Source organism: Eublepharis macularius, chromosome 5 (genome assembly GCF_028583425.1).
Source record: "Eublepharis macularius isolate TG4126 chromosome 5, MPM_Emac_v1.0, whole genome shotgun sequence".
NCBI classification, from domain to species: Eukaryota; Metazoa; Chordata; class Lepidosauria; order Squamata; family Eublepharidae; genus Eublepharis; species Eublepharis macularius.
In genome coordinates, this window is record NC_072794.1 from 69,567,354 (window position 1) to 69,590,904 (window position 23,551).

At 40.8% G+C, this 23,551-nt stretch overlaps 1 protein-coding gene across 1 annotated transcript in view; it reads left to right on the forward strand.

Annotated features, from left to right (window-relative positions):
* The window catches only part of LRRIQ3 (leucine rich repeats and IQ motif containing 3), a 60,625-nt gene that overhangs the window by 3,906 nt on the left and 33,168 nt on the right, over nt 1–23,551 (forward strand). Inside the window, exons 2-4 of the mRNA XM_054980374.1 lie at nt 7,324–7,624; nt 10,939–11,262; nt 13,558–13,691. Coding sequence (XP_054836349.1) covers nt 7,361–7,624; nt 10,939–11,262; nt 13,558–13,691 — 722 coding nt within the window. The 5' untranslated portion in view covers nt 7,324–7,360. The remainder of the gene's footprint in view (nt 1–7,323; nt 7,625–10,938; nt 11,263–13,557; nt 13,692–23,551) is intronic.

Genomic DNA, 23,551 nt, shown 5'->3' on the forward strand with positions numbered 1-23,551 from the left:
ATGCCAAGACCACGGCAATACAGCCCGGAAAACCCCCAACAACCATCGTTCTCCGGCCGTGAAAGCCTTCGACAATACAACCAGCTATCTCTTTGCTGCTTCTCTTTAGCAGTCTCGAAACCTCAGTTACACTGCCTTCCAACAGACTTTCAATTGTCATTGACCCAGCATTCCATAAGCTCTCATTGGCTGTTTCCCAGGAGAGGTGGAGCTGGAACCAGTCCTGACTATCACACAGGTGTAGGAGAATTCTCCCCAGATTCCATAGCACAATCAGTTGTATCAGGTATAAACAATGTCTGCATCGTAGATCTGCATATATATATTACACATTGGGGCAGATTAGCCATTAAGACCACTGGGGGGAGTCTGTTGTGGGCCCATGGCCTGGGGAGGATATCCCTCCCACTGAGGCAATGCACTCTCTGGGCTACTCCCACCAGCTCCTAGTGCTCCATACAGGTAGGACAGGTACTCTCTGTTTTGGGGTTGAGTGGGGCCAATTTCTACAGCCATTTCTTCCCCCTCTTACCCCTGTTATACATTTAATTTAGGTACTACACTTTTAACCCACTCTCTTGAGGAACCCAGGGTAGCATATAGTGACCTCTCTATCCATCTTATCCTTGCAACATCCTTGTGAAGTTAGTTGACACAGCTCAATGCAGATACAAAATCAATGGGAAGCTTGTGCCTGTGAAGGGATTTAAATGATCTCAAATCTCCCATGTTCTGTTTGCTACACTGACTGCACTGGTTGAAATGCCATTTGTTTACACACTAGTGTAATGTAGAGATATGAATCCAATTCTCAGTGTTTTCCTGAATACCTGAAATTAAAGGGATGCATCTTAAAGTCAGATTCCCTGCATGTTTACTTGGAACACTAAGTACCTCTCCAGTGGGTGTTACTGCAATGTGTTAGTTGCAGCCTCAGGGTATGTTTAGTACTGAAGTAACTGAGAACAATAATCAGTGATGAATTTCAGAAGTGTATATACATTGTAAAAATTTATTTTAACTGTTTCTATCCTGCTCTTCACCAAAGGTATTTTGGGTGTCTTTCAAAATACTAAAATTATATAAACAATATACTAGCATAAAAGAATCTTAAATAAAATTGCATATGATTTAAATATGACATTAAAATCTTCGCAACAACAGTGTGTTTCCTAATAGTTAATAAAATAACATTTAAAATAAACACTATTTTTTTTATTTGCACTAAATTGGCCCTTTCCACATCATGAACATGACATGACAAGGACAGAGAAAGAATTAAATTCCATGTGTTTTATCTTTCTAAGGTGGTGGAAGAGTGTGCCCTCAAGTCATAGCTGATTTATGGCTACTCCTGATGGGGTTTTCATGGCAGGAGACTAACAGAAGTGGTTTGCCATTGCCTGCCTCTGCAACCCTGGTCTTCTTTGGCGGTCTCCCATCCAATTACTAACCAAGGCCAACCTTGCTTAGCTTCTAAGATCTGACAAGATCAGGCTAACCTGGGCTATCCAGGTCAGGGTATCTTTCTAAGGAACTAGCAGGAAAGCCTTTTTTAACACTCTTAGCCCAACTGTAGTATTAGATGATATGAATCCCAGAGGACAAGAGAAAAGTTGGAAATGTTGGTGACTCTTTTATGCTGAAATGAGAGATTTAAAAAATCTCAAACATTCTTGTGCTGAAATGTCTCTGTGTCTGCAAAATCTGTATTATTACACAGTCTGAAAGTTAATAGACAGTCTATATATATCCTGTTATTTGTTAAAAAGATAACAAGATAAATGGGTGAACGTATGCACAGACTTCCAAGGAGTAACTTTGCAAATTAGTCCTAGGAGGGAAGTGAACAGTAAATGGCAGAGGTGCCCTTCCCCTCAAAAAGTGAGTAATAATGCCCTCCAGGGAGACCTTACATAGAGCTTTGTATACCAGACCAATGCACTCCTTAATATAACATTCTAGATTAAAAAAATTGAAACACACTAGCTCCAGTAAGGTTGCCAGCCCCCCACCCTAGCTGCCACGTATGCCACTGCTTACGTGGCCAGCAGAGGGAAATGGTGTGGGCAGGCAGGCAGGCTGGAACAAGCTGCAAAATGTTGCACACATACTCTGGGGCTTCTGATAATGTCATTTCAGGTTGGAACCAAAGCAAGGTCACAGTGAGGCAGATTCTTTAGGAAGCCACCCAAACATAGCGAAAACAATTCTTAAAGAATCAGTCCTTCTGAGACCCATCACTTCTGGTTTGAATTGGAAGTGATGCCATCGGAAGCACCAGAATGCACATGTGCACAAAGTGAACTGGCACCATCTGGTTTAAAGTTAGGGGAACCTAGCAAATATGACCCCAAAGAAAATATCTGAAAGAAGGCTGTGACAGACAGGAGGCTGTCCTGCCTCTGAGAGACATAACAGCCATTCAGATATATCATACTTGAGCCTATGGGAGTGTTGTCCCAGCATCCAATAACAAAGGGGCAACATGGACAACAGAGAGGGGATGGAATTCTGGAGAGAAACTCAGCAGCAGTTAGTGCGGGTCACATCTCTCTATGCATACAGCAAATGTATTTTTAATATTTTTGTTTAATTTGTCATACAACATATAGGACCTCCCAATCCACACAATAAACCTGTGAGGGAAATTAGGATAAACAATTATTACTGTAATCTGAGGAACAGTTTTTGGGGAGTATATGTTGCCTAATAAAGTGGGACTTCCTTCTGAGTACACTTCCTTAGGACTGCTCTCAGTATGACCGGTTCAAAGTTACTATGAAGGTCATGGTTTTAAATGCAGTTTAAAGAGAAGTAGTGTGCTGAGTAGTATAATCAAAATGGCTTGTATCCTAACCTGATACTGACAGACTGAATCCAAGCGGCCTTCTAAATGCAGTCCTTACATATAAGACAGTACTGTCATAAGCAGATGTGTGGAACTGGCAATAAGACAAACAGCCTGCCCCCCTTTTCTGGTAGTGAAAGTACACAGTGCGGAAGAGAGGGAACGATGAAGCTCCTTCTGGTGCTCTGCGTATTTGGACGCTGATATACCCCCCTCCATTTGTAAGGTGTGTGTATATATGTGTATATATATATATGTAATATGTATATGTATGTTGTTGGGAGGTTTGGGGTTGGATGCCACCACTATGTGGATGACACCCAACTCTACCTTCTACTTGATAAGCAACCAGAAGCATATATCTCTTTCCTGGCCCCGTTCCTGGATGCCGTGGTAGAATGGCTGACGGGTAGCTGGCTGAAGTTAAATCCTTTGAAAACTGAGGTCATGTAGCTGGGAAGGACTTTGATTGTGGAGAATTTGCTGCTCCTCAGTAACTCAACAGGGTCCAGCTCTCTGCTGTGAACTCCATGAAGAGTGTGGGGGCTTGGCTTGACTGTAAGATTTCCACAAATAGGTGTCCATGGTGGCTAGATGCCATTTTCCATCTTCGCCAAGATCAACAACTTTCCTCATATTTATGTCATTCCAACCTTGCCAAGTTGATCCATATGATGGCCCCCTCTCATTTAGACAACTGCAATTCTCTCTACATAGGGCTACCCTTGAAGATGCTCTGAAGGCTTCAAATGGTGCAGAATGCGGCTGCTAGACTGCTGACCAACTTACCATGGTCAGCTCATATAACACTGATTTTGAAGTAGCTGCACTGGTCTCCAAATCAAATTCAAGGTGTTGGTTCTTACTTTAAAGTCCTTCAGGGTCTGGGAGCCTCATACCTTTGGGCCCACCTTTCCCATTATGATCCCCCCTCACTTTGCAGGGCTTGCTGATGGTTCCTGGTCCCATGGTGGCATGACTTTCTTCCATCAGAAAGAGGGCCTTCACGATTGTGGTGCCCTCCCTCTGGAATGCATTGTTGGAAGGCACTTGTGCCTAGCAGGACCTGTTGATGTTTCAGAAACTCTGCAAGGCAGAACTATTCCAGTGTGCTTTTGGGATGTAATATTCTTATTGTAAGGCAGAACTGATTGCTGTATATTATATCTACCTGCAATTTTATGTTATCTGTAGGGTTTTATAGTCTGGGATTGAGACTAGAGCAGTTTTAAGTATTTGTACTATGGTGTTTTTTGTTGTGATTTTATTGAATATATTATGTTGTGTATTAGTTTTAGCTGAGGTAATTGTTGTAAACCACTTTGAAATTTTAAATGAAGAGAAGTGGTATAATAAATAAATAAATAAATAAATGACCCTGCCAGTCAAACTAATTCTTGTCCACCAATGTCAGTGCTTGGAGTGCAACAGAATGAGTAGTATTAACTAACTAATGAGGTAAGCTTACTCATCACCTTAAAACACTTTTTACCTAAACAGTGATATATTTTGACATGTTCAGAAGCATTTTCGGTTCTGGAGTTAAAAAACAAGCATTCCAGTTGACATACTTAAGTTATTTGTTTTTTATGAGATTCAGGTTGTTGTTTTTTATGTAGATCCGGGATCAGCTAGATATGCAGTCTTTGTATTAGTTGAGGAGTGCTTGATGCATTGGTGGTTGAGACTTTTCCTACATCATTGCTCATCTTATAATGTTTCGGCTTTTTTTATAGATACTCTTACTGTCTTTTTTAATTTGAAGAGTCAGATCAAATTTAGTCTGAAGAGGATTATAAGAGTACAAAAGTGCAAATGAAAGGAAATGAAGCAGCGGTGCCCTTTGATATGGTCTTACTACACACAAATCCCGCAATAAAGGAAGTCTTAAAACTAAGACAGAAACCTCTATAAGGAATTTCATGAAAATATCATGAAACTCCAGTCTTGGCCCTTATGAAAAGTCAGTTTTATCCAGACCTTACTATAAGGATTGAAACTGTAGGTGTCCTTACTTCAAAATAAATTTCTGAAACATCTTCAGTAATATAGTAAATATTAATTTGACATCTTTTTAACCCGTGGCAGTACATACTGACCTAATGTAGGTTTATGAAAAGTAATTTTAAATGTAGTCTATTTTAATTTATTTCTCATTCAATTAAGAAAATATACATGTACTTTTAAATGACAACTCTTCACTGGTCTAAGAGATTCTGCCAATCCAAGGTTAGTTAGGGCTTTAGGTTAAGAGACTGTATTTTTAATCTTTACCTATCCAATTTAGTAATGACTTATTACTTGTTTATTTAAATACTTATGCCCTGCTTTTCTTCCTAATGTTTTCACAAAACAGTTCAGAACACCCCTCCTCTGTTTTATCCTCACATCCTTGTGAGGAAGGTTAGGCTGAGAGAGAATGACTGGCCTAAGGTGACCCAACAAGCTTCCATGGCAGAGTGGAGATTCAAACTTGGCTGTCTCCAGTTCCTAATCAAACACTCTAAGCACTACACTGTGCTTTGCTCATTCCTACTTGTTAATCTTGCTCAAACTGAAGTGCTTCTAGAACAGGGCTTGACAAATCCCAGGCACCAGGTAGCCAAGTGCCTAGAAATTTCATTGCAGTGCCTAGAATTTTCAGTAATGTCTCTCACTAGAAGCAGGAAACGTATGTTTCAATTTTCCATCAGAAGTTTTGCTGTATGGCATTCAAATATATGTGCATTTTTGTCTTTGCTTGTTTATATGTCAACTTTACACCATTCAATGGTCGGAGATGAGTTCATTTTAAGAATGTACTCTGTGGTGGTGATGGCAGCAAAGAAACAACACTTTTTGTCTCTAGTATGTCAGCCCTCCTTTACACAGCAGTGCAGGTAACAGGGTGGGACATGAAGTCTTGCTTGTGTGTGGGAGAGGGCTGTCAACCCCTCACTGCACTGCTGGGGTCTGAGGCACTAGACAGATGGCCTTGGTGGCCTGGGGGGCTCAGATGATCCATGGGAGAGCAGGTGGGCCAGTCTATGTGCTGCACTCATATGACTGCAGGGGTGGAGCTCCCTGGCTGCATGGGGTTCTTCTCTTTACCAGTGACAGTAGGGGTCTGGTCAGGTGACTGCCTGCTATTCCCCGGTTGTGACTGGGTTCATTAACCCAGGGAGTACCAAAGAAAAAAAAGAGATGGAGGGAGGGTGTCGCCCCCTTGGATCAGTATTTCCATGTAGAATACAGTTTGGGAGGAGGGAGCATGCATGTGGTGGTGTAAGCATATGTCAGCTCTCTAGCAGTACTCTCATGATTAAGAGTCTCAATTGGACTGGCCCACATTACCTGAAGGCTGATTGAGCTGGATGAGCCATCTGCTTGCAACCTCCCTGCCCACCATCTCCGGGGGTGGAGTTTGCAGTGAGTGGACCTTCCATCCTGGTGGTAGGACACCGACTAGCAGCTGTGAGGGAATATGGGGCAGCTGCAGCAGCTGCTGGAGCAAGGTTTCCTTGAGCACCTCCCTGGCAGGGCATGACTAAGAGCAGTTCTCGCCAGGATGGCCCCTTCATCTGCATAGAGAGATCCTTTGCGGGAGCAGGAGAGTCAGGGTCATGGAGCAGACCACTCCATTGCACCCATCTGGGCGAGGCTGGGGGGGGGGGATGCCAGCCCTGTCCAGTGGGCAGTGTGATGCCAGCACAGGAGGTTGTCACTGGACTGCAAGCATTGAGACCAGGGAATGGCCTCCTGTACACCAGGGGTCCAGCTACCTGGGCTGTGTGGGATGGCTGGGCATCCCTGGCAGAGCTGGGGGGTTGCAGTCCCATGACCTGCCCAGTCAGTGATGGGGGCTTCTCCTGCAGCACTGGGGATCCCCTCCCCCATGGACAGCTTCCCCCTGGTTTGGTGCCCTGATGTGAGTGCTTTGACTGGGGGCATGTGGTTCTTGGTGGCATGCTCTCTTGTGGGGGGGCAGTTGTCAATGGGCAGCAGGAATTGTGGCTCACACATTGGCTGAGCCTTTGCTTGCCACTTATGCACCTGACATGAAGGCAGCATAGCCATTGGGGGATGCTAGTGGGGTTTTAGGAGAACGGCAGAGCGGGCACTCTCCGCAGCAGCCTTGCTGTGTCTTGCCAGGCTCTCATGCTGCTGTAGCTCTCCTGAGAAAGTCCTTAGGGAGCAGATGAAGGGCACCATAGCTATGCCAGCATTGAGTGCCAGCAGGCCTCAGGATTACACTGCCCATGTCCTGCAGATAACATGCAAAAACTGAAGATTTTTTCATTTGATTACATGTTTTCAAAGGCTCTGTTAGGATTTTCTTCTTCCTTTGTGTCTTCACTTTTGTGGCTGGATTGTCTTTTATAGAGCAAGTGGGGCATTGTAAAAAGCAGTTGGATATTTACTTAGCGCATTTGAAGTTTTTCTTTGGAAAGTTGAATAAATGTAACCTACTGTGTCATCTCTTTCCCCCTTAGATCTCTCGTGGATAAACCATAAAAGAGATAAACAACCATGGAGGAGAAATATGCGGAATACCTTGTCTCTGTTTCTAAAAAAATGCTGCTTGAATATGGACAAACAGCTGATCAACATGGATTAAAGAATGTGGAAGATATTGTTATGGTTCGGTTATGTGCACGGTATTTAAAGGATGTAGGGTACTTACAGTACTGTGATTCACTTAAAATATGCATCTTGTCTGGTAATTTCCTTTCAAATATTGATGCACTTGAATCTTGTACTTGTTTAATTAAGCTGGATCTCCATAGCAATCAGGTGAGCAACAGCAACTTTAAAAAATACATGTAAAGGAATGAGTCAGTAAAATAAACTGATTTATGTTATTTATGCTTGTAAATCATTGACGCAAACTTAACCTGTGCACTGTAAACTGCAAATTCTGCCATGATTTAATATTTCTACTTTGAACAAAAGCAGGATTTATGTATATTTGGGCGGGGGGAGGGCGGGAAGGAGAGAGAGACATGTGTTTGGGTGAAATGGAGAAAATTTGACAGAGGACAGAGAGAAGGCAATGCATTCTTTGTCTTAGTTTTCTCCCTGAGGGAAGGAACAGGCCCACGTAGAGATGATAGTAGGCAAGGCATGGCTTCAAGGCTGCTGGTTGACATGGGCAGAGAAGTTGTGGAGAAGCACCTTGCTGTGCTGGATGTGTGTTTAAAGAACTTTCAAAAGAGCTTGCAGTCGCTTTGTCGATCATCTTCCAGGCCTCTTGGAGGACAGGTGATGTGCCAGAAGACTAGATGAGGGCAAATGTCACCCCAATCTTCAAGAAAGGGAAAAAAGATGATCTTGGGAACTACAGATCAATCAGTCTGACCTCTGTCCCAAGGAAGATAATAGAACAGATATTAAAGGTGTTAGTCTGCAAGCATCTGATGGACAACATGATGATATGGGAAGTGAACATGGATTTGTCCCAAACAAGTCTTGCCAGACCAACGTCATCTCCTTCTATGACCAACTGACAGGGTTACTGGATTGTGGGAATGCTGTCGATATAGTTTATCTGGATTTCAGTAAAGCTTTTGACAAGGTTCCTCATGCTGTTCTGATGAGTAAACTGGAGGACTGTGGTCTGGACTTCAGGACGGTTAGACGGAAAGGGAACTAGTTAAATGGCATCACATCTGCTTGGAGGGAGGCATCTAGGGAAGTGCCACAGGGCTTGGCTCTGGGCTCAGTGCTTTTTTAATGTTTTTATAAATGGCAGTCTTTTATAGATGGCAATCTTTGCCATCATCTTTTTTTGGAACTGAAATATAGATTGTTTTTAAGTATGTGGGCCATTGTTTTGCTTTCTGTTTTGTAGCATACAAATCTTTATATTTAATAGAACTAATTATCATCCAATACTTGTTTATGTGGGATATGATGAAAAGCATGACTACTAAGCAATCTGTCATGAAGGTGATGTGATAATGAGGGACACAAGAAATGGAACGCTGATGCTAAAGGATTGAACTGATATAGCTTTATCCAATATAGTTAACCTAAACTGTATCATCAGGTAGATGTAGATGACTTATAAAAATAAGCTCATAGAAATAAGCTTATGAAGAAATCCTAGTCCATGCCTAAGTTAAGGGGTTTAGACATAGAAGATTTTAGATAGAGAATAGCCTAGAATCTCTAATGTAGAAGAGATGCGGGAAAGCGAAAACAATTAGCTAGGGATGCCATTTCCCACTTTTGCCCAAACAAGAAATGTTCCTGTTGCTTCTCATTCATATGCTTAAAGGAGTTGCTGACTTAGAGGTTTACACCTGTTTTAAAGGAATGCTTCTATTTTGGATAAAGATGGGAGCTGATGCTAAGTGGTGAAACTACTTTATGGACTTGAATAGAACACAAAGATTTGGGATAGAATGAAATTAGAAGCCAGTACAATGCACATCAAGGTATCTGGCTAAGGCATAGCATAATTTGGAGGAAGATTCTTGCCTCTGTTACAGCGCAAGAGGCTTGAATTCAAAACAAAGGTTCTTTTATTTTCAGACTTGGAAAGTTAAGTTGTAGGAGGCAAAGTAAGCTGGATCCTAGGCATATTTTAACTAAGGAAACAGGGAGATTGTGTTTGGAGACAGGATGCAATCCTGTGCACACCTGGGAATAAGCCTCATTGAACATCATAGAACTTGCTTCTAAGTACATATGGATGTTCAATAAGTTCACTGATCTGGGCTTAGACAGGAAATTCAACTGTCCAGATTAGATCAATTTAAATTGACATTTTACTGCTGTGGTCATACTGCATAAGAACTCTAGCAATAAATAAAAGACAATCCAAACTAGTAACAACTAGCAGCATTAAAATACTCAAAAGTATCAGTAGAAGCAATAAAACTAAGGCAAGAACAGGCGGTAGCTTTACTGCCAAAGGTATGAACTCCATAAAAGCCTGGGAAAATAAAAGTCTACTTGGCAATGAATGCTTTTCAAGAGCAGCACCAAACAATGACCTTTGGAAAGGTACTACAATATTTATTTATTTATTTATGTCATTTATAGTCCGCCTTTCTCACTGAGACTCAAGGCAGATTACACAGTATGAGATTAGAACAATCCGTATCAAGTGCATTTCTATACAATATCGAGGACATTTCCATAAAAAATGCCGTAGGGTAAATATATACAAGTTTAAAAGACATAGCATTAACAAGAATCCAGTACAAAGTAGAAGAAAGTACTGAAACAGAACATAATCACTTCTAGGATTGACATTAGACAACATAAAGCAAACATAAAGCACAGGTAGTACATAGGTGTACATATTTAAAGCAACTGATAATATGTAAGGCAACATAGTGGTGAAGTCTACAGACCATAACTCATTAGCGAAGCACTTGAGACCCCATGCCTACAATACAGTCCTCCCCTTTGAGTAAAAAGCCTTTTTGAATAATTCAGTTTTACATCGTTTGCAGAAAGCCAGGAGAGTGGGGGGTTCTCCTGACCTCCTCAGGCAGGTCGTTCCACAGGTTAGGGGCCACCACAGAGAAAGTCTGTATACGGGCTGCTGTAGGCGGTCCTGTAGGTATGCCAGACCAAGGCCATGAAGAGTTTCGTATGCAATAACCAATACCTTGAACTGAGCACGGTAACTGATAGGTAGCCAATGGAGTGACTGTAGGATGGGAGTGATGCTCGTGATCCTGCTCGCTCCTAATAACAGTCAAGCTGCAGCATTTTGCATTAATTGGAGCCTTCTAGTTAGCTTAGATGGGAGACCTATGTATAATGCATTACAATAGTCAATAGAAAGTTCTGTCTGATTGTCTCCCATATCCACCGCTCTGTCTCAGAAGGCAAATGTAAAGGTGGAGGCACACAGTGCAGGGCCTCCATAGCTGACTTTAATTGCCTATGGGAGCTAGGCAATAAAAATATATAGTTCAACATATGGCAGGGTTTTTCCTTGTTTCTGGATAAGAAAGCAATCTGCTACAATTAGACCAGATTTATCTCTTAAGCTGCTTGAGTGATTATTTGCGTTGCATTTTTGACAATACAAATAATTTCATTTATCTACTTCCCCTGCCCAAATTGTGTTCTTGTTTCTGTTTCAGATGGAAAACCTTCCTGGCCCTGTGTTTTGGAGGAACATGAAGAACCTAAGTCTTCTGTATCTTCATGATAATTCAGTTTCAAACCTAGAAAATGTTCATTCATTATCTTTCTGCCCTAATCTGATTGCCCTTACCTTGTTCAATACTCCACTAAGCTTGAAAATAGCCTATAGGCACATTGTTGTTAACAGCATAATTTCACTCAAGGCATTGGATTACTATGTCATTTCTGATGAGGAAATAATAGAATCCTGGCAACTCCCTAAAAAATATAAACCATTTACCTTTAATTTTTTTGTTGATTTTTGCCTTCTTCCTGGAAAGGTAAGCAAACTCAAAACTTAATTTATTAGGCATAACTTCATAGGAATATTAAGATTTAAAATATAAATTATACTCATTTGCACCTCTTAGTTTTGATCTTGGAAGTGCAGTTATACATTCAGAGTTTTGGTGTTCTTTCTTCCTTGAAGAGAATCAGCCTACATTTTGTGAAATCATTGTTTTCAGAAGATTTTATCTTTCTCATAGAATGGGAGCCCCTTGTGCTCTGGGTTCAGCCATGTATATATGGACTGTAATTGCCATTATTTCTCACCAGACATCTTACAAATGAATTAATGCTTTAAATAAAACTTAGAATTTTTAAATCGTGTTTAATTATTAGAGATATATAGATGGAGATTACATTCCATATTTTTGTTTACCTGACTTTCTTTAGTACAGTGACATTTAATGAATATAACATTTTTGCTCTGAAGCATACTTGGCTGCCTTCCCTGCTCCCTCCATGACTTTAGAGTTCAGTAAAATTTTTATACTTGGCCCACTGCATGTGTTTCATACTTGGGAAATAATACCTGAATTTAAAATGTGAATTGGCCTATTGAGTCTACAAAACCAATCCAAACATTATGTTGAGTGGCAAATTAGATGAATACATTTTAGCTTTAGGCTTTACCAGAAAATTATTATACACTGAAAATGAAAATTCATTTTCATTTTTGTATAAATAAATAATACTCTTAGGTTACCCATAGTTATTTTCCTAGAAAAACTTTACTTTTTATTATCTGTGATAATAGTACTATAATAACCTGGAGCTATCAGCATCTACAGAAAACTAAATGACTTTGCTGCACTTAAAATGATTGACATTTCTATAATATGTGGGATAGTCTTGCAGACAAAAGTTGAAATATGTATTTTCTCTGAAAAGATAGATAGTGACTCATCTTAGCTCCTAGTTAGAATGTATTTCCCAGCTCAATTTCAATAAACATACACAAAGTTTTATTATGTTTTGAAATTTGTTTGATAAAAATTGCTCGTATTCCCTAGAATCTGTGCTAATAGTGCTAGAAGTATCATTTATTTATTTAGATATTTGAAATTGCTGTATTGCCTAAGCTTAAGAAGGGTGTTGCCGTATTTAAAAATAATACTAAAATATGAAATTTAATATATATCGAGAATACTTGTGTTACTCAAAAAGGCTGGTTCATTAGGTCTAAATCTGACAGAACTGAAGTGAAATAGACTCAGAGCCCACGAAGGTCAAGGTGTATCAATATGTCAAGGAACATAGTATGTTTAAGTAGACACCTGGTGAAACCAAATTTCATTAATAATGAATGTTCTTCCTTCTTCCGTATTGCACGCCTTGCCAAATTGAATGATTTTGAAATGGGATTTGTTAACCATTACCACACATTGTATCAGCAAAGAACCTCTGAAAGTGGGGTCTGAAGAAAGAGCTAAGAGCCATCATCATCTCATTTCATTCTAAACCCCTACACATTATTTCCTAATTATTTCTTATTATTGAACAATTGTTGGGGGAGGACCAGTTTGAATCTTGTGAGACATTGCAGAAAAACTGCCAAGTAACAATTAAAAGTAATTGTTCATTGGGATCTTCCTGCAAACAGCATTTCTATAGCAAATTTGCCACCTGCACTCTGACATTTAGCAACTCTTGAGATTTGGCATGTGAATTTCTTTATCCTTGCTCTTCTTCCTTGGTGACCCATTGGTGTGATAGGGGTAGCTGAATGTTGCCACAAGGCATGAATACTTACCCCAAGGTGATTGTTTTTGCTTGCATCTTAATATTTGCTACTTTGAACAGAATCACTAGAGAGCATAAGGAAATATATGATCCTTTGTGAATAAAAATGTTCAAACATAAGCTCTCTCTGACCAAAGTACAGAGAAGTAAAGCGTAATACAAAATTGTACTTCTGCACACTGTAGGTGCATCGTGTGTTGGAACTGTCTAGTTGCTCACCGTTCATCAGGAAGCAAATTCTGACTAGTGAACTTTTTCTTTAAGTTTTACTCATTCATTTCCTTCCAATGTAGTAAGGTGAGGGTAGTGGTGGTGGATTTTGACTCTGTGTGATCATGATATCTACTTTGTTCTTTGGGAGAATCTTCTGGTTGGGGGAAGAGAAGAGAGGTTCAAACAGGCCTTGAGTTTCTGCTCCATTGTATCTTGTTCAAAGCTGGAAAGCAAGAATTGGAATTGCTTCCAAACATAGTTAGAGAATTACATATTTTAAGTGCACAATCTGCTTTAATCCACATTCAAAGAACACTCTCATTTGGTTTTGGTAGGAAACTACATTTCAGGAAGAAGTTAAAATGGTAAGAGAGATGATTTCCAAGATCAATCACATTCTATCTCATTATTCTCCAATCCTGATTATTCAGAAATGGATAAGAGGACATTTACTTAGAAAAAGATTATGGTAAGTATATTTTCACTTAATCAGGAAATATTTTTATGCAGAGGACAGTTGCCTTATAAAATACCTTACAGTATACTTATAAAATTTCTCTAATGCAGCAAGACATGTTTTCTGGAAATAAATATTTTGGCATTGTTATGTTTATTAGTTTAAATTTAGAAAGTCTTATGTTAGGGACAATTACAGCAAGATTATAGCAGAATGGTTGGTAACTGAAGTGTAGAGTTGCTGATTCCTTGTTCCATTGAGCACATCATTTATTATAAGCTGTTTCTATGTTCTAGGAACATTATTGAAGCTACCCACATTCCGTTAATGTCTGTGGCAAAACATAAGATTTTAATAGTTCTGGAATGATTTAAATGTACTTGTGTATTGAGTTATACATTTATATTCTTCTACTACTGTCATCCTGAAAATTTGTAATAATGTTGCTGCTGCAACATCAAAGTGTTAACAGTATGCTGGTGCAAAGTCGTACTTTATGATGACTAAGATGGAACAGTGTTGGGTCCAACAGGCTGTTCTAAGCACTTATTGGACTAACAGTGAAATCCTAAGCAGAGTTACTCTAGCCTATGCCCATTAGAATGAATAGAATAACTCTTCTTAGGATTTAAAGCACTTGAAATTTGACTGTACATTGTATCATTTATTATTTTTTGAAAACAGGAAACACTAAACAATGTTGCTTGTTACAAAAATGTTTTTAGTATACATAAAGATAGGATTTAAGTACACATTCATACAAAGCCACCTGTATGAACTACACACAAAAAGGGCAAAGTATTTAAAACTGTATAGTTGAAAATTGCCATAAATAATACTAGCAGTGAAGAATTTCGGAGTTTTCTACTTTGTCTTGAGCAAATAAGCTGAAATTATACTGAACCTTTATTCACACTTGTTCATTTTTACTTGCGGTTTGTGTAATCTTTCCTGAAATTATACTCTCGACATCTAGTTCTACAACTGCTATGTGCTTGAAATGAATGGCTGCAAATGGAAATCTAAAATGCATTTTAATTAACAGATTAGTACCTGCTATGAATACATCTTTTCAGAAAAATTAGAGAACTGGTATGACAGACAATTACACACGTTGAGTTCAATTAAGATGTTACATATAGACTAAATGATAAGCATCTTTATTGTAATAATAATAATAACATTTGATTTATATACCACCCTTCAGGACAACTTAACACCCACTCAGAGCAGTTTACAAAGCATGTTATTATCCCCACAACAATCACCCTGTGAGGTGGGTGGGGTTGAGAGAACTCCTAGAAGCTGTGACTGATCCAAGGTCACCCAGCTAGCTTCAGGTGGAGGAGTGGGGAATCACACCTGGTTCTCCAGATTAGAATTAACTACTACACCAAACTGGCTCTTTCTGGAATTGTATTGGCAACAATTCCAATTGGTCTGCTTAGTTTTAACATCTCAGTTTTATGACTTGACCTCTTTTTTATAACCTCAAAGTCTTTTTCTCAAAATAGCATAAAAATGTTATTTTTAATTGATTTTGAGTATAAAGGAGAGATAGTCACGATCAGGATGGATGGGGGGGGGTGGAACAGTCCTAGAAAAGGGCTCTGACCCTAGCCTGTCCAGGTCCTGTCCCCCCAAAGGAAGGAGAGCAGGTCTATTTTGTCAATCTGGAGCAGGAGGTATCGAGCCACAATAGGGAGGCCAAGTGGGGCAGCTTTGCCCAGTTGCTCACTGGGGTGGCAGTGTCCTGGCACTCACTATGGTGTCTGCCCCTCTTTTTGAGCTATGGTTAGGATGGCTGCCATGTACTGTTAGGAACCTAACCCTGCAGCACTGACTGGAGTTACACTCTTTTAAGTTAATTGAAGTCAGTGAGCATGGAAGGGTGTAACTCTGCTTCTGACTGTAAGATACTTAAAAGATATTTAAAGGCAGCTGTGGCCAAGTCGCCTAGCTACCATGTGTTTATCTAGAACACAAGTACATGTTGTGAGCTGGCTTCTGAATCTAGAATATTGCCACCATCTGAACTGCTGTGTAGACACAGTTTTAAATTTGAATGCACAGGACCTTATTAGCTTTTGAATGGCCTTTGACTTTTTGGAACTGTCTAGATAGAGACATAAGAGATTTTGAATGCATAGTAGGAAATGTTTTATAGATTGCCCACCACAATGAAGAAGAGTTTGAACAATGAATACCTTCTATAGCTTTAGATTTTTCATCTTTATCATATATGTTGCTGAAATGATAGGGTCCTCTGATTCCTTTGGACTAGGAAAAAAGTCTTGTAACTGAATCTAAAAAATAAGGTGGTAACTTAATATGCAACGGTTACTAGAACTTAGGTTATATCTTAACAGTTTTCATAGAGTATTGCAAAATCAAGATGCTTTAAAATGGATAATAGTAATTGCAAATATTTGTAGGAGGGAAAAGAAACTGCCATTCTAAAATATAATAGGAGGCTAAGCCATTATAGAGAGTTTATTTTGTTTAATTAGCACAAACTTAAGGCCATTTCCATAAGCTTATGGATGAAATTGCTGTTATTTAGATGTGTGCATGATGTTCTGTCACGGACACACACAGTTCAGGCTTCCACACAGGTTGCCTGCTCTGTCCAGACTCAATATTTCTCTCAGAAATGCATAGACCCCTCAGGCTGCACACAACTTTGCCTGCTTGCCTGCTTTTGTTCTCTCTCTGCTCAGTAACTAAAACTGCAGTTCACTCCACCCACACTCTCAGTCATCAACCAATCATCTCACTCACTCATCCCTCTCTTTCACCCCTACTTTTCATCTGTACCACACCAAGCATTTAAAGACACGCACACACTTAAAATCATTACACAGTCACTTTTAGTTTGCTTTGCTGAGTCTGCCAACTTCTAGAGCAGCTCTGGAATCTTCCATAGTCAAAGCCTGGTTTATATATGAGAACTTTGGACACATTGAACATGAAACTGGAGTCATGTTCTAAATATGTAAGCGGAATTTATTAGTATTCAGCAGAATTGTATAGGTCTTGCTTTGAACCACTTGCATGTTATAGGAAGCATTGTGCACTATGCTCATGGGTTTATAATTGGTCTATAATTTATGTTTTTATTTTATTAATTTAAAACATTTCTATGCTGCCTTTCCACGCAAATAGGATACCCAAGGTGGAGAACATCAAAACATTTTAGCATTAATACAGCTTTCAAAATCAAGTATATCAAGTAAACACACAAATGCATCTAACACCAAAAACGGGGAGGAGGGCCACTAACAGTTATTGGAGGTATGCCAAACAAAACAAAAAACTCTTCATGAATCTCCCTGCAGAAGGAGTTCCAAAGTTTTGGTGCCAAGACCGAGAAAACCCTTTCTCAGGTTGCCAGTCATCTTGCCTCAGGTGGCAGGGCAACCAAAGCAGGACCTCTAAAGATGACCTGAGTGAATGGAGTAGAGTGGATAATAACTATGAATGTACCTTCTTGAGAACTCAGAATGTAAAAATAATTCAGTCATCAAAATAGCTGGATTTTGCTAAATCTCATGGGTACTTGGAGAAAGGTGGCCAGGCACCTCAGTCCTGAAGTTAAAGAGGTTTTTTTCCAGTACAACACATATTTTTTAATATGCCTGTTCAGATGAGATTCAGATTGGTTCAGTGGGTTGGTCGCCTGACTGTATGTTTATGCTCTACTTGCATCCTTTTAACATGAGCTCATGAAATTCAGGCAGACTTGCTCAATGCTGAATATGGCTTCCTTGCATATATTTCCCATGATGCATAAGCATGATCAGAGAACAACAGTGAAATCCTAGCATGATAATTCTGAAGGCACTTTTGTTCATGGATTTACCATACCCATGTTTTTGGCTGTAAATATAAATGAAGTTCTGCACTGCATGTTAAAACATATATCCCAAGCTTCCCTTTCCAGTAACACTGTTAAAGTATCATGTGAAAGTGGCTGTTGAGAGATACTAGAAATTGGTGCCTTGGATTTCATTGGTGGGGAACATCATGTATACAAAACACTTGTGGACTTTATTGTGCTAACTGCATATCAGTTTGCGCACCAAGGAGCAAAGAATTATTCAGTGAGATGTCATAACTGATGTTAAAATTTGCTTTGGTCTTTTCATTGTGATATCTGAAGAAAAGTATATTCTCTAACGTATTCTGCTTTCACGTACTAGGTGAAATGCATCCCACCCCAAATGATGTAAAATTCATGCTTAGCATCATCATTTCTAAGATGAAAAGCACTGACTTGTGCCTTTGTATTATTTGAACACAGATGGTACTCTGTGAAGCATTCAGCAAGGAAGCAAAGCACATCTGTCAAAACACTCTCCGTCCATTCTGACATCTCATGCTGACTAGTAATAGAAAGGTTGTCAGTTTAGATTTGTGGATCTCATCGCGCATTGGGTTGACTGGCCATTTACATAGGATAGGGCTGGACAACTGGCTTAGGAGCTGCCTGTAACTCTTTTGAATAGTTCAAGCGCACTTCATTCAAGAAAATGAATAATAACTAAGTCACCAGTATAATTGTGCCCTGTTATAACATACTCCTGCATCCTCATCTCCACTGCAAAAGAAGTGAGGGCTGTTATGTTGGAAGCAGGTGAAGGATGAAAACTAATGTTCTGTGCTGTAATCAGCAAGATGCTGTAGCTGAAAAGTTTTCCTTGTATTCTTGTGGTTCCTTCTTTAGAGATTCAAAGCATACCAGAAGTCCATATAGTCTTGCTTCCTCCTTATGTGACAATACTTTGTTGCTTAAAACAAATGTGTTGCCTGCTGTCTTTGTTTTGATACACACACTTATTTGGCAAAAAACCTGAAAAATATTTTAAGGGTAAGTTTGTCAAGCTATTTCTGTAATGAAAAGTGACAGATTCTGCATGATATTGGCAGAGAGGTCAAGTTTTCATTGGGGATATGACAATTTTTCATTTTTCAGCTAATAAAAAATGGTAAGATATACTCTACCTTTAGAGCTTGGTACCATGTTGTACATCTACAGATAACCTGAGCCCTACTGAAAAGTTTAATAGGAATACAAACTTAATCATTCATTTATTTTTTCAAAACAGTGATATTGTAGCAATACTTTGTTGATTATACAGGCATATACACCAGCACAAATATATAAGGTTATAGTGACAGTTTTAAAAAATTAAAATATTGGGTTGGCCCCTGCAAAATACACTTTCTACAGCAGCCGCCTGTGAACGCCAAAAGCTTGTAGAGAACTTGTGTGGGCTGAAGGCCACACCAAGTGTCAGCTGCTACAAGGAAGGTAAAGCTATCGCAATTGCTCTTTTTGCCTCTTGCATCAGTGGTGCCTCCGTTCACTGGCAGAGGACCTCTTGCAATGGCAGAAAGTAGGCATATGAAGCAACCCAATATTCTTAACATGCATAAAATATACTTTAAAAGTTTGCTAATTTTTCAGAAGAAGCCTTTTCCTTACGAAACAATAGATATATTTTGTCTGTGGACGTTGGCTGTAAAGAACTGCCAAAAGGTTGTTTAGCTGCAAGATTGTTGCGACCTTTCAAGGAAAGGTTTCTTTATGTAAAAAATGCTATTGACACTCCTGAGACCTTGGATAGGTAAAAAGGTAAAGGTGGTCCCTGTGCAAGCACCAAGTCATTACTGACCCATGAGGGGTCGTCACATCATGACGTTTGGCTAAGGTTAAATAAGCAGAGACTGAAAAGGACAATTTTAAAATGGGCTTTGTAGTATATACTGATATTCAGCAAATTAACTGCAGGCATCACTTACCAGTTCTTTAAATCTGTATCAACTTAGAATGCAGTTCTAAGTCCGTAGAAGTCAAGTTTAACAGGGTGTCATTCTGTTTAGTATTGTACGGTTAGTTGAGAATTATAACAATAATAATAGTTTCTGGTGGGTAGCCATGTTGGTTTGAACTCTGAAGCAGAACAGCAGGATTTGAGTCCAGTGGCACTTGGTAGAGTGGTCTCTACCAAGATTTTCAGGGTGTAATTTTTGAGATTCAGAGCTGCCTTCTTCAGACACTATAATAATGCTGCTGCTTTGTATTTATATAGCATTCTAGAGTGATAAAAGCTCCTCACATACATTATTTCAGTCCTAACAAGAGCCCTATAGGTATTATTATCTCAGTATTATTGTCTCTGTGTAGATGAAGAGGCTGAGGCTGCAAGACTATGGTTTACTTCCTAAGACAATTTACAGTGAAATCCTAAGCAGAGTTACTCCAGTCTAAGCCTATAACGGTAACTCTACTTAGGATTTCATTGTTAGTGAGGTTGTTTCAGAGGCACATTTTAAACTGGGAATTTGCAACTGATTCACGTCAGTTTCTTATCTACTGTGCTATAGTAGTTCTCTTAACCTCTGACGTCCATTCACTAATAATGTCACAGGTGCCACATTTATTAAAAAGATAATGATACAGAGACCAGTTCAAATGATTACAAGTATAAGGAAGAATTCCAGAATATAGAACTGCTTATGTAGTTTCCAGGTTATTAATAGCATATAAGAGAAGCTTGCTGACTCACTAGCGGGCTGTATTGGCACTGAGGTCAGGATGCAGTGGAGGCATGGTTAACCTGGAAGAGGAGGAGCACCCATCTCTCCTCCTGTTCAGCCGCATGGTCAGCACTATTCCAGTTGGATCCCTCTTGGGTAGTCTGAACTTCGTCTGCAGGGTGGTGGCAACCCAGGAGACCATTCTGCACTCACCTCACCAAGGCAACAGCAGAAGTGTCAGCCCCTCATCACCACATTCGAATGACTGGGCAGTTGAAAGAAGACCTGCAGATACAGAAAACCTTCTTGAAGGCCTACAATGGTGTATGATTTTGGTGCAAGCCCATGGAGCTGGGGGCAGCTTTCCAAGTGCACTCTGACACTGCGTGGGGCATGAGTTTTGGGGTGTACTGGGAAGTGTGATGGTGCGCACAAAGATAGCTGGAGGCTTGGAGGGCAGCGGCATCCTCAGAGACCTAACGTTCCTGGAGCTCTTTCTGATTCTGGTTGCGGTGGTCCTTTGGACCAACCGGTTTAGTAACAGGAAGATGGCATGTGTCTCCCTGATGTGCAATCATGTAATCTTGATTTCAAGAATGTGATGGCCTCTGGCTAATAAACTTCGTTGTTGCTTAGTAACAGGAAGGTTCTCTTTTGGTGCGACAGCCAAGCAGTGGTGCGAATGGTAAGCAGACAATCGTCACGCTTGGAGTGAGTCATGCGGCTGGTACTCCTCTGCTTGCAGCATGACATCGTGTTCAGAGCCCGGCACATATCTAGGGTGAAGAATGACATAGCAGATGCCATTTTTCACTTTCAGGAAGACAGATTTCAGGACATGGCAGCAAACGCGAAGCAACACCCAAATTCTCCAAACTGCTCAGCTGGGCGGATGGCAAGGTACTAGAGGAGGCATTTTTAGAATACTTGGCAAGGATGGACAAATTCGGTTACGTGCCCAAGACCATCAGAACGCATGTGGCAGTCATCTCATTTTTCTACAGGTCGACAGATCGGGCAGGTCCAACTAGCAACTTCCTCGCCCGGTGGGCTGTGGCAGGCTCGGCCCACCAGGAACTGCCCCGCAAGGACTCCCGGCGGCCGATCAGGGCAGACGTCTTGCTAAGTATCTTGGGTCACCTCCCTGGATTATGCCACTCATCCTTCAAGATCACACTGTTCAGAGGCTTATAGAAATATCTGAAACCAGGAAACTACGAAATTATGTTAAAAAGGGACAAATTGTTTGTCTAATGTGGAAGAAGGGACTTAAAGATAAGATAAGGTATAGAGTATTAAAAATAGTTAAAGAATTATTGCTTAGATTAAAGGGAAAATACAGGTTTGTTAGATAGATGAATTTAAAATGAGTAAGAGAAAAGGGACAAAGGGTTGGAAAACTGTTGGAAGTCAAAAGAAAAGGGGGGAAAGGGAGGGGGTTAGAAATTGGGAAATGGGAATTGATTGTAATATGTAATTATATGATTCTAATTCCAATAAAAATTTTATTAAAAAAAAAAAAGATCACACTGTTCAGGGCGGGCTTCTGCCTAGCATTCTACAGGGTCCGGGTGGGGGAGCTGGTAGCCGCTTCATCTGGGGATCCATCGGGCAGGGCCCCGGTGGTGGGTGACATCACATTCAAGGGCTGCAGCTTACGGGTCAAGGTCAGGTGATCCAAGACGGACCAGCAGGGGCAGGGAGCAGTGGTATTGCTCTGAGCAGTGGGGAACAGGGCCCCCTGCCCTGTTTGGGCCATCAGGGAGTATCTGGGCAGGTGCCCCTCGGCTGCAGGCCAACTCCTGGTCCACGCTGATGGGAGTTTACTTACAAGGTTCCAATTCACAGTTGTGCTGAAATCCAGCCTCTGAGCATCAGGCCTTCCACCGGTGGAGTACGGCTCTCACTCATTTCGAATTGGGGCAGCAGCTGAGGCCGAGCTGTCTGCAGACTGAATAAAGGTGATTTGTAGGTGAGCTTCCAGACCATACTTGGGTTACATCAGAAGAGACTGCACTAACATTGTGTGATCTAGTTGTAGGCATGGCGTCCCCCTGGGAGAGATGAGTAGCGGTTCAGGGTTATGCAGTTGGACTCCCTGGGGGGCCTGGCGGAAATCCCCAGGGCCGGTTGTGCCAATCACCTTCGGGGACCAGGAAGAAATTTTTCCCACAAGGGGCCAGATTGGCCGGTGCTCCCCTGGGTTTTTTTTCACCTTCCTCTGTTCATCAGAGTAGGGAACCCTGGGGGAGTGGGTGGCTCCAACTTTCTTGGCTACAGCAACTGGAGAGCTGGCGGGAGTTGGGTCTTTGGCCTTCCTCCTGTGGTGGGTTTGAGATATTGGACCAGATCCCGATAGGGTGAGTGAGACATTCAGGCATCTCATCCCGACAGATTGGGATACGGCGGCTGTCCAGCATGGCTGACGGTGGAAGAATGCTTGCTGCAGTGCACCAGCATGGGGCTGGCATGATATGCATCGGATAGTGAGTGGGCCTTCCGATGCCAACAGGGATCCGTCCCATATGCCGGGCCAAGGCTCCATCTAGCTGTAATCAGTAAAGTTGTGGCCATTCCAACATAAGAATGGTGTCTGTGTGTTATTTGCCTGTTCAGCCGCATAGTCATTCCAGTTGGATCCCTGGCAGGGGCAGCACATTTCCCGCTCACCCTCTGCTCTCTGGGCAGCGGGGGGGGGGGGGGGGCTGTCACAACTTTCTGAGTTTAGTGAGTTTGAGGCATTGGGCCAGATCTCGATAGGGTGAGTGGGGCATTCAGTCAGCTCACCCCGATGGATTGGGAGGCAACGGCTGTCCAGCATGGCTGTTAGAGGAAGAATGTTTGCTGTGGTGTGTTAGCATGGGGCTGGCATGATATGCATCGGACAGCAAGTGGCCCTTCCAATGCCAACAGGAATTCATCCCATATGCCGGGCCAAGGCTTCATCTAGCTGTAATCAATAAACTTGTGGCCATTCCAACTCAAGAACGGTGTCTGTGTGTTATTTGCCAGAATGCAGACTGATGTAGCTCATAGGTGATAATATATTTTGCTAATATTTCCATGCCTCTATAGTGCCTTAAAGCGCATTTCATTAATATTTTAACAGGAAGACTGCAGTAGATAATTTTTTTTGATCTTTTAAAAAATATTGTGTTACATTATAACAATGAGCTGCTTATTCTTTGTGCTTACTAAGTAATTGCTGTGAGAATTGTAGTCCTCCTTGAACTTTGAAGACCATTTTCAAACTCTATTTTATTTTACAAAGTTTATACCCCTCCTTTCTGCTCTTATGTTTAAGATTCACCTCCAGTTTGTTCTAAAGT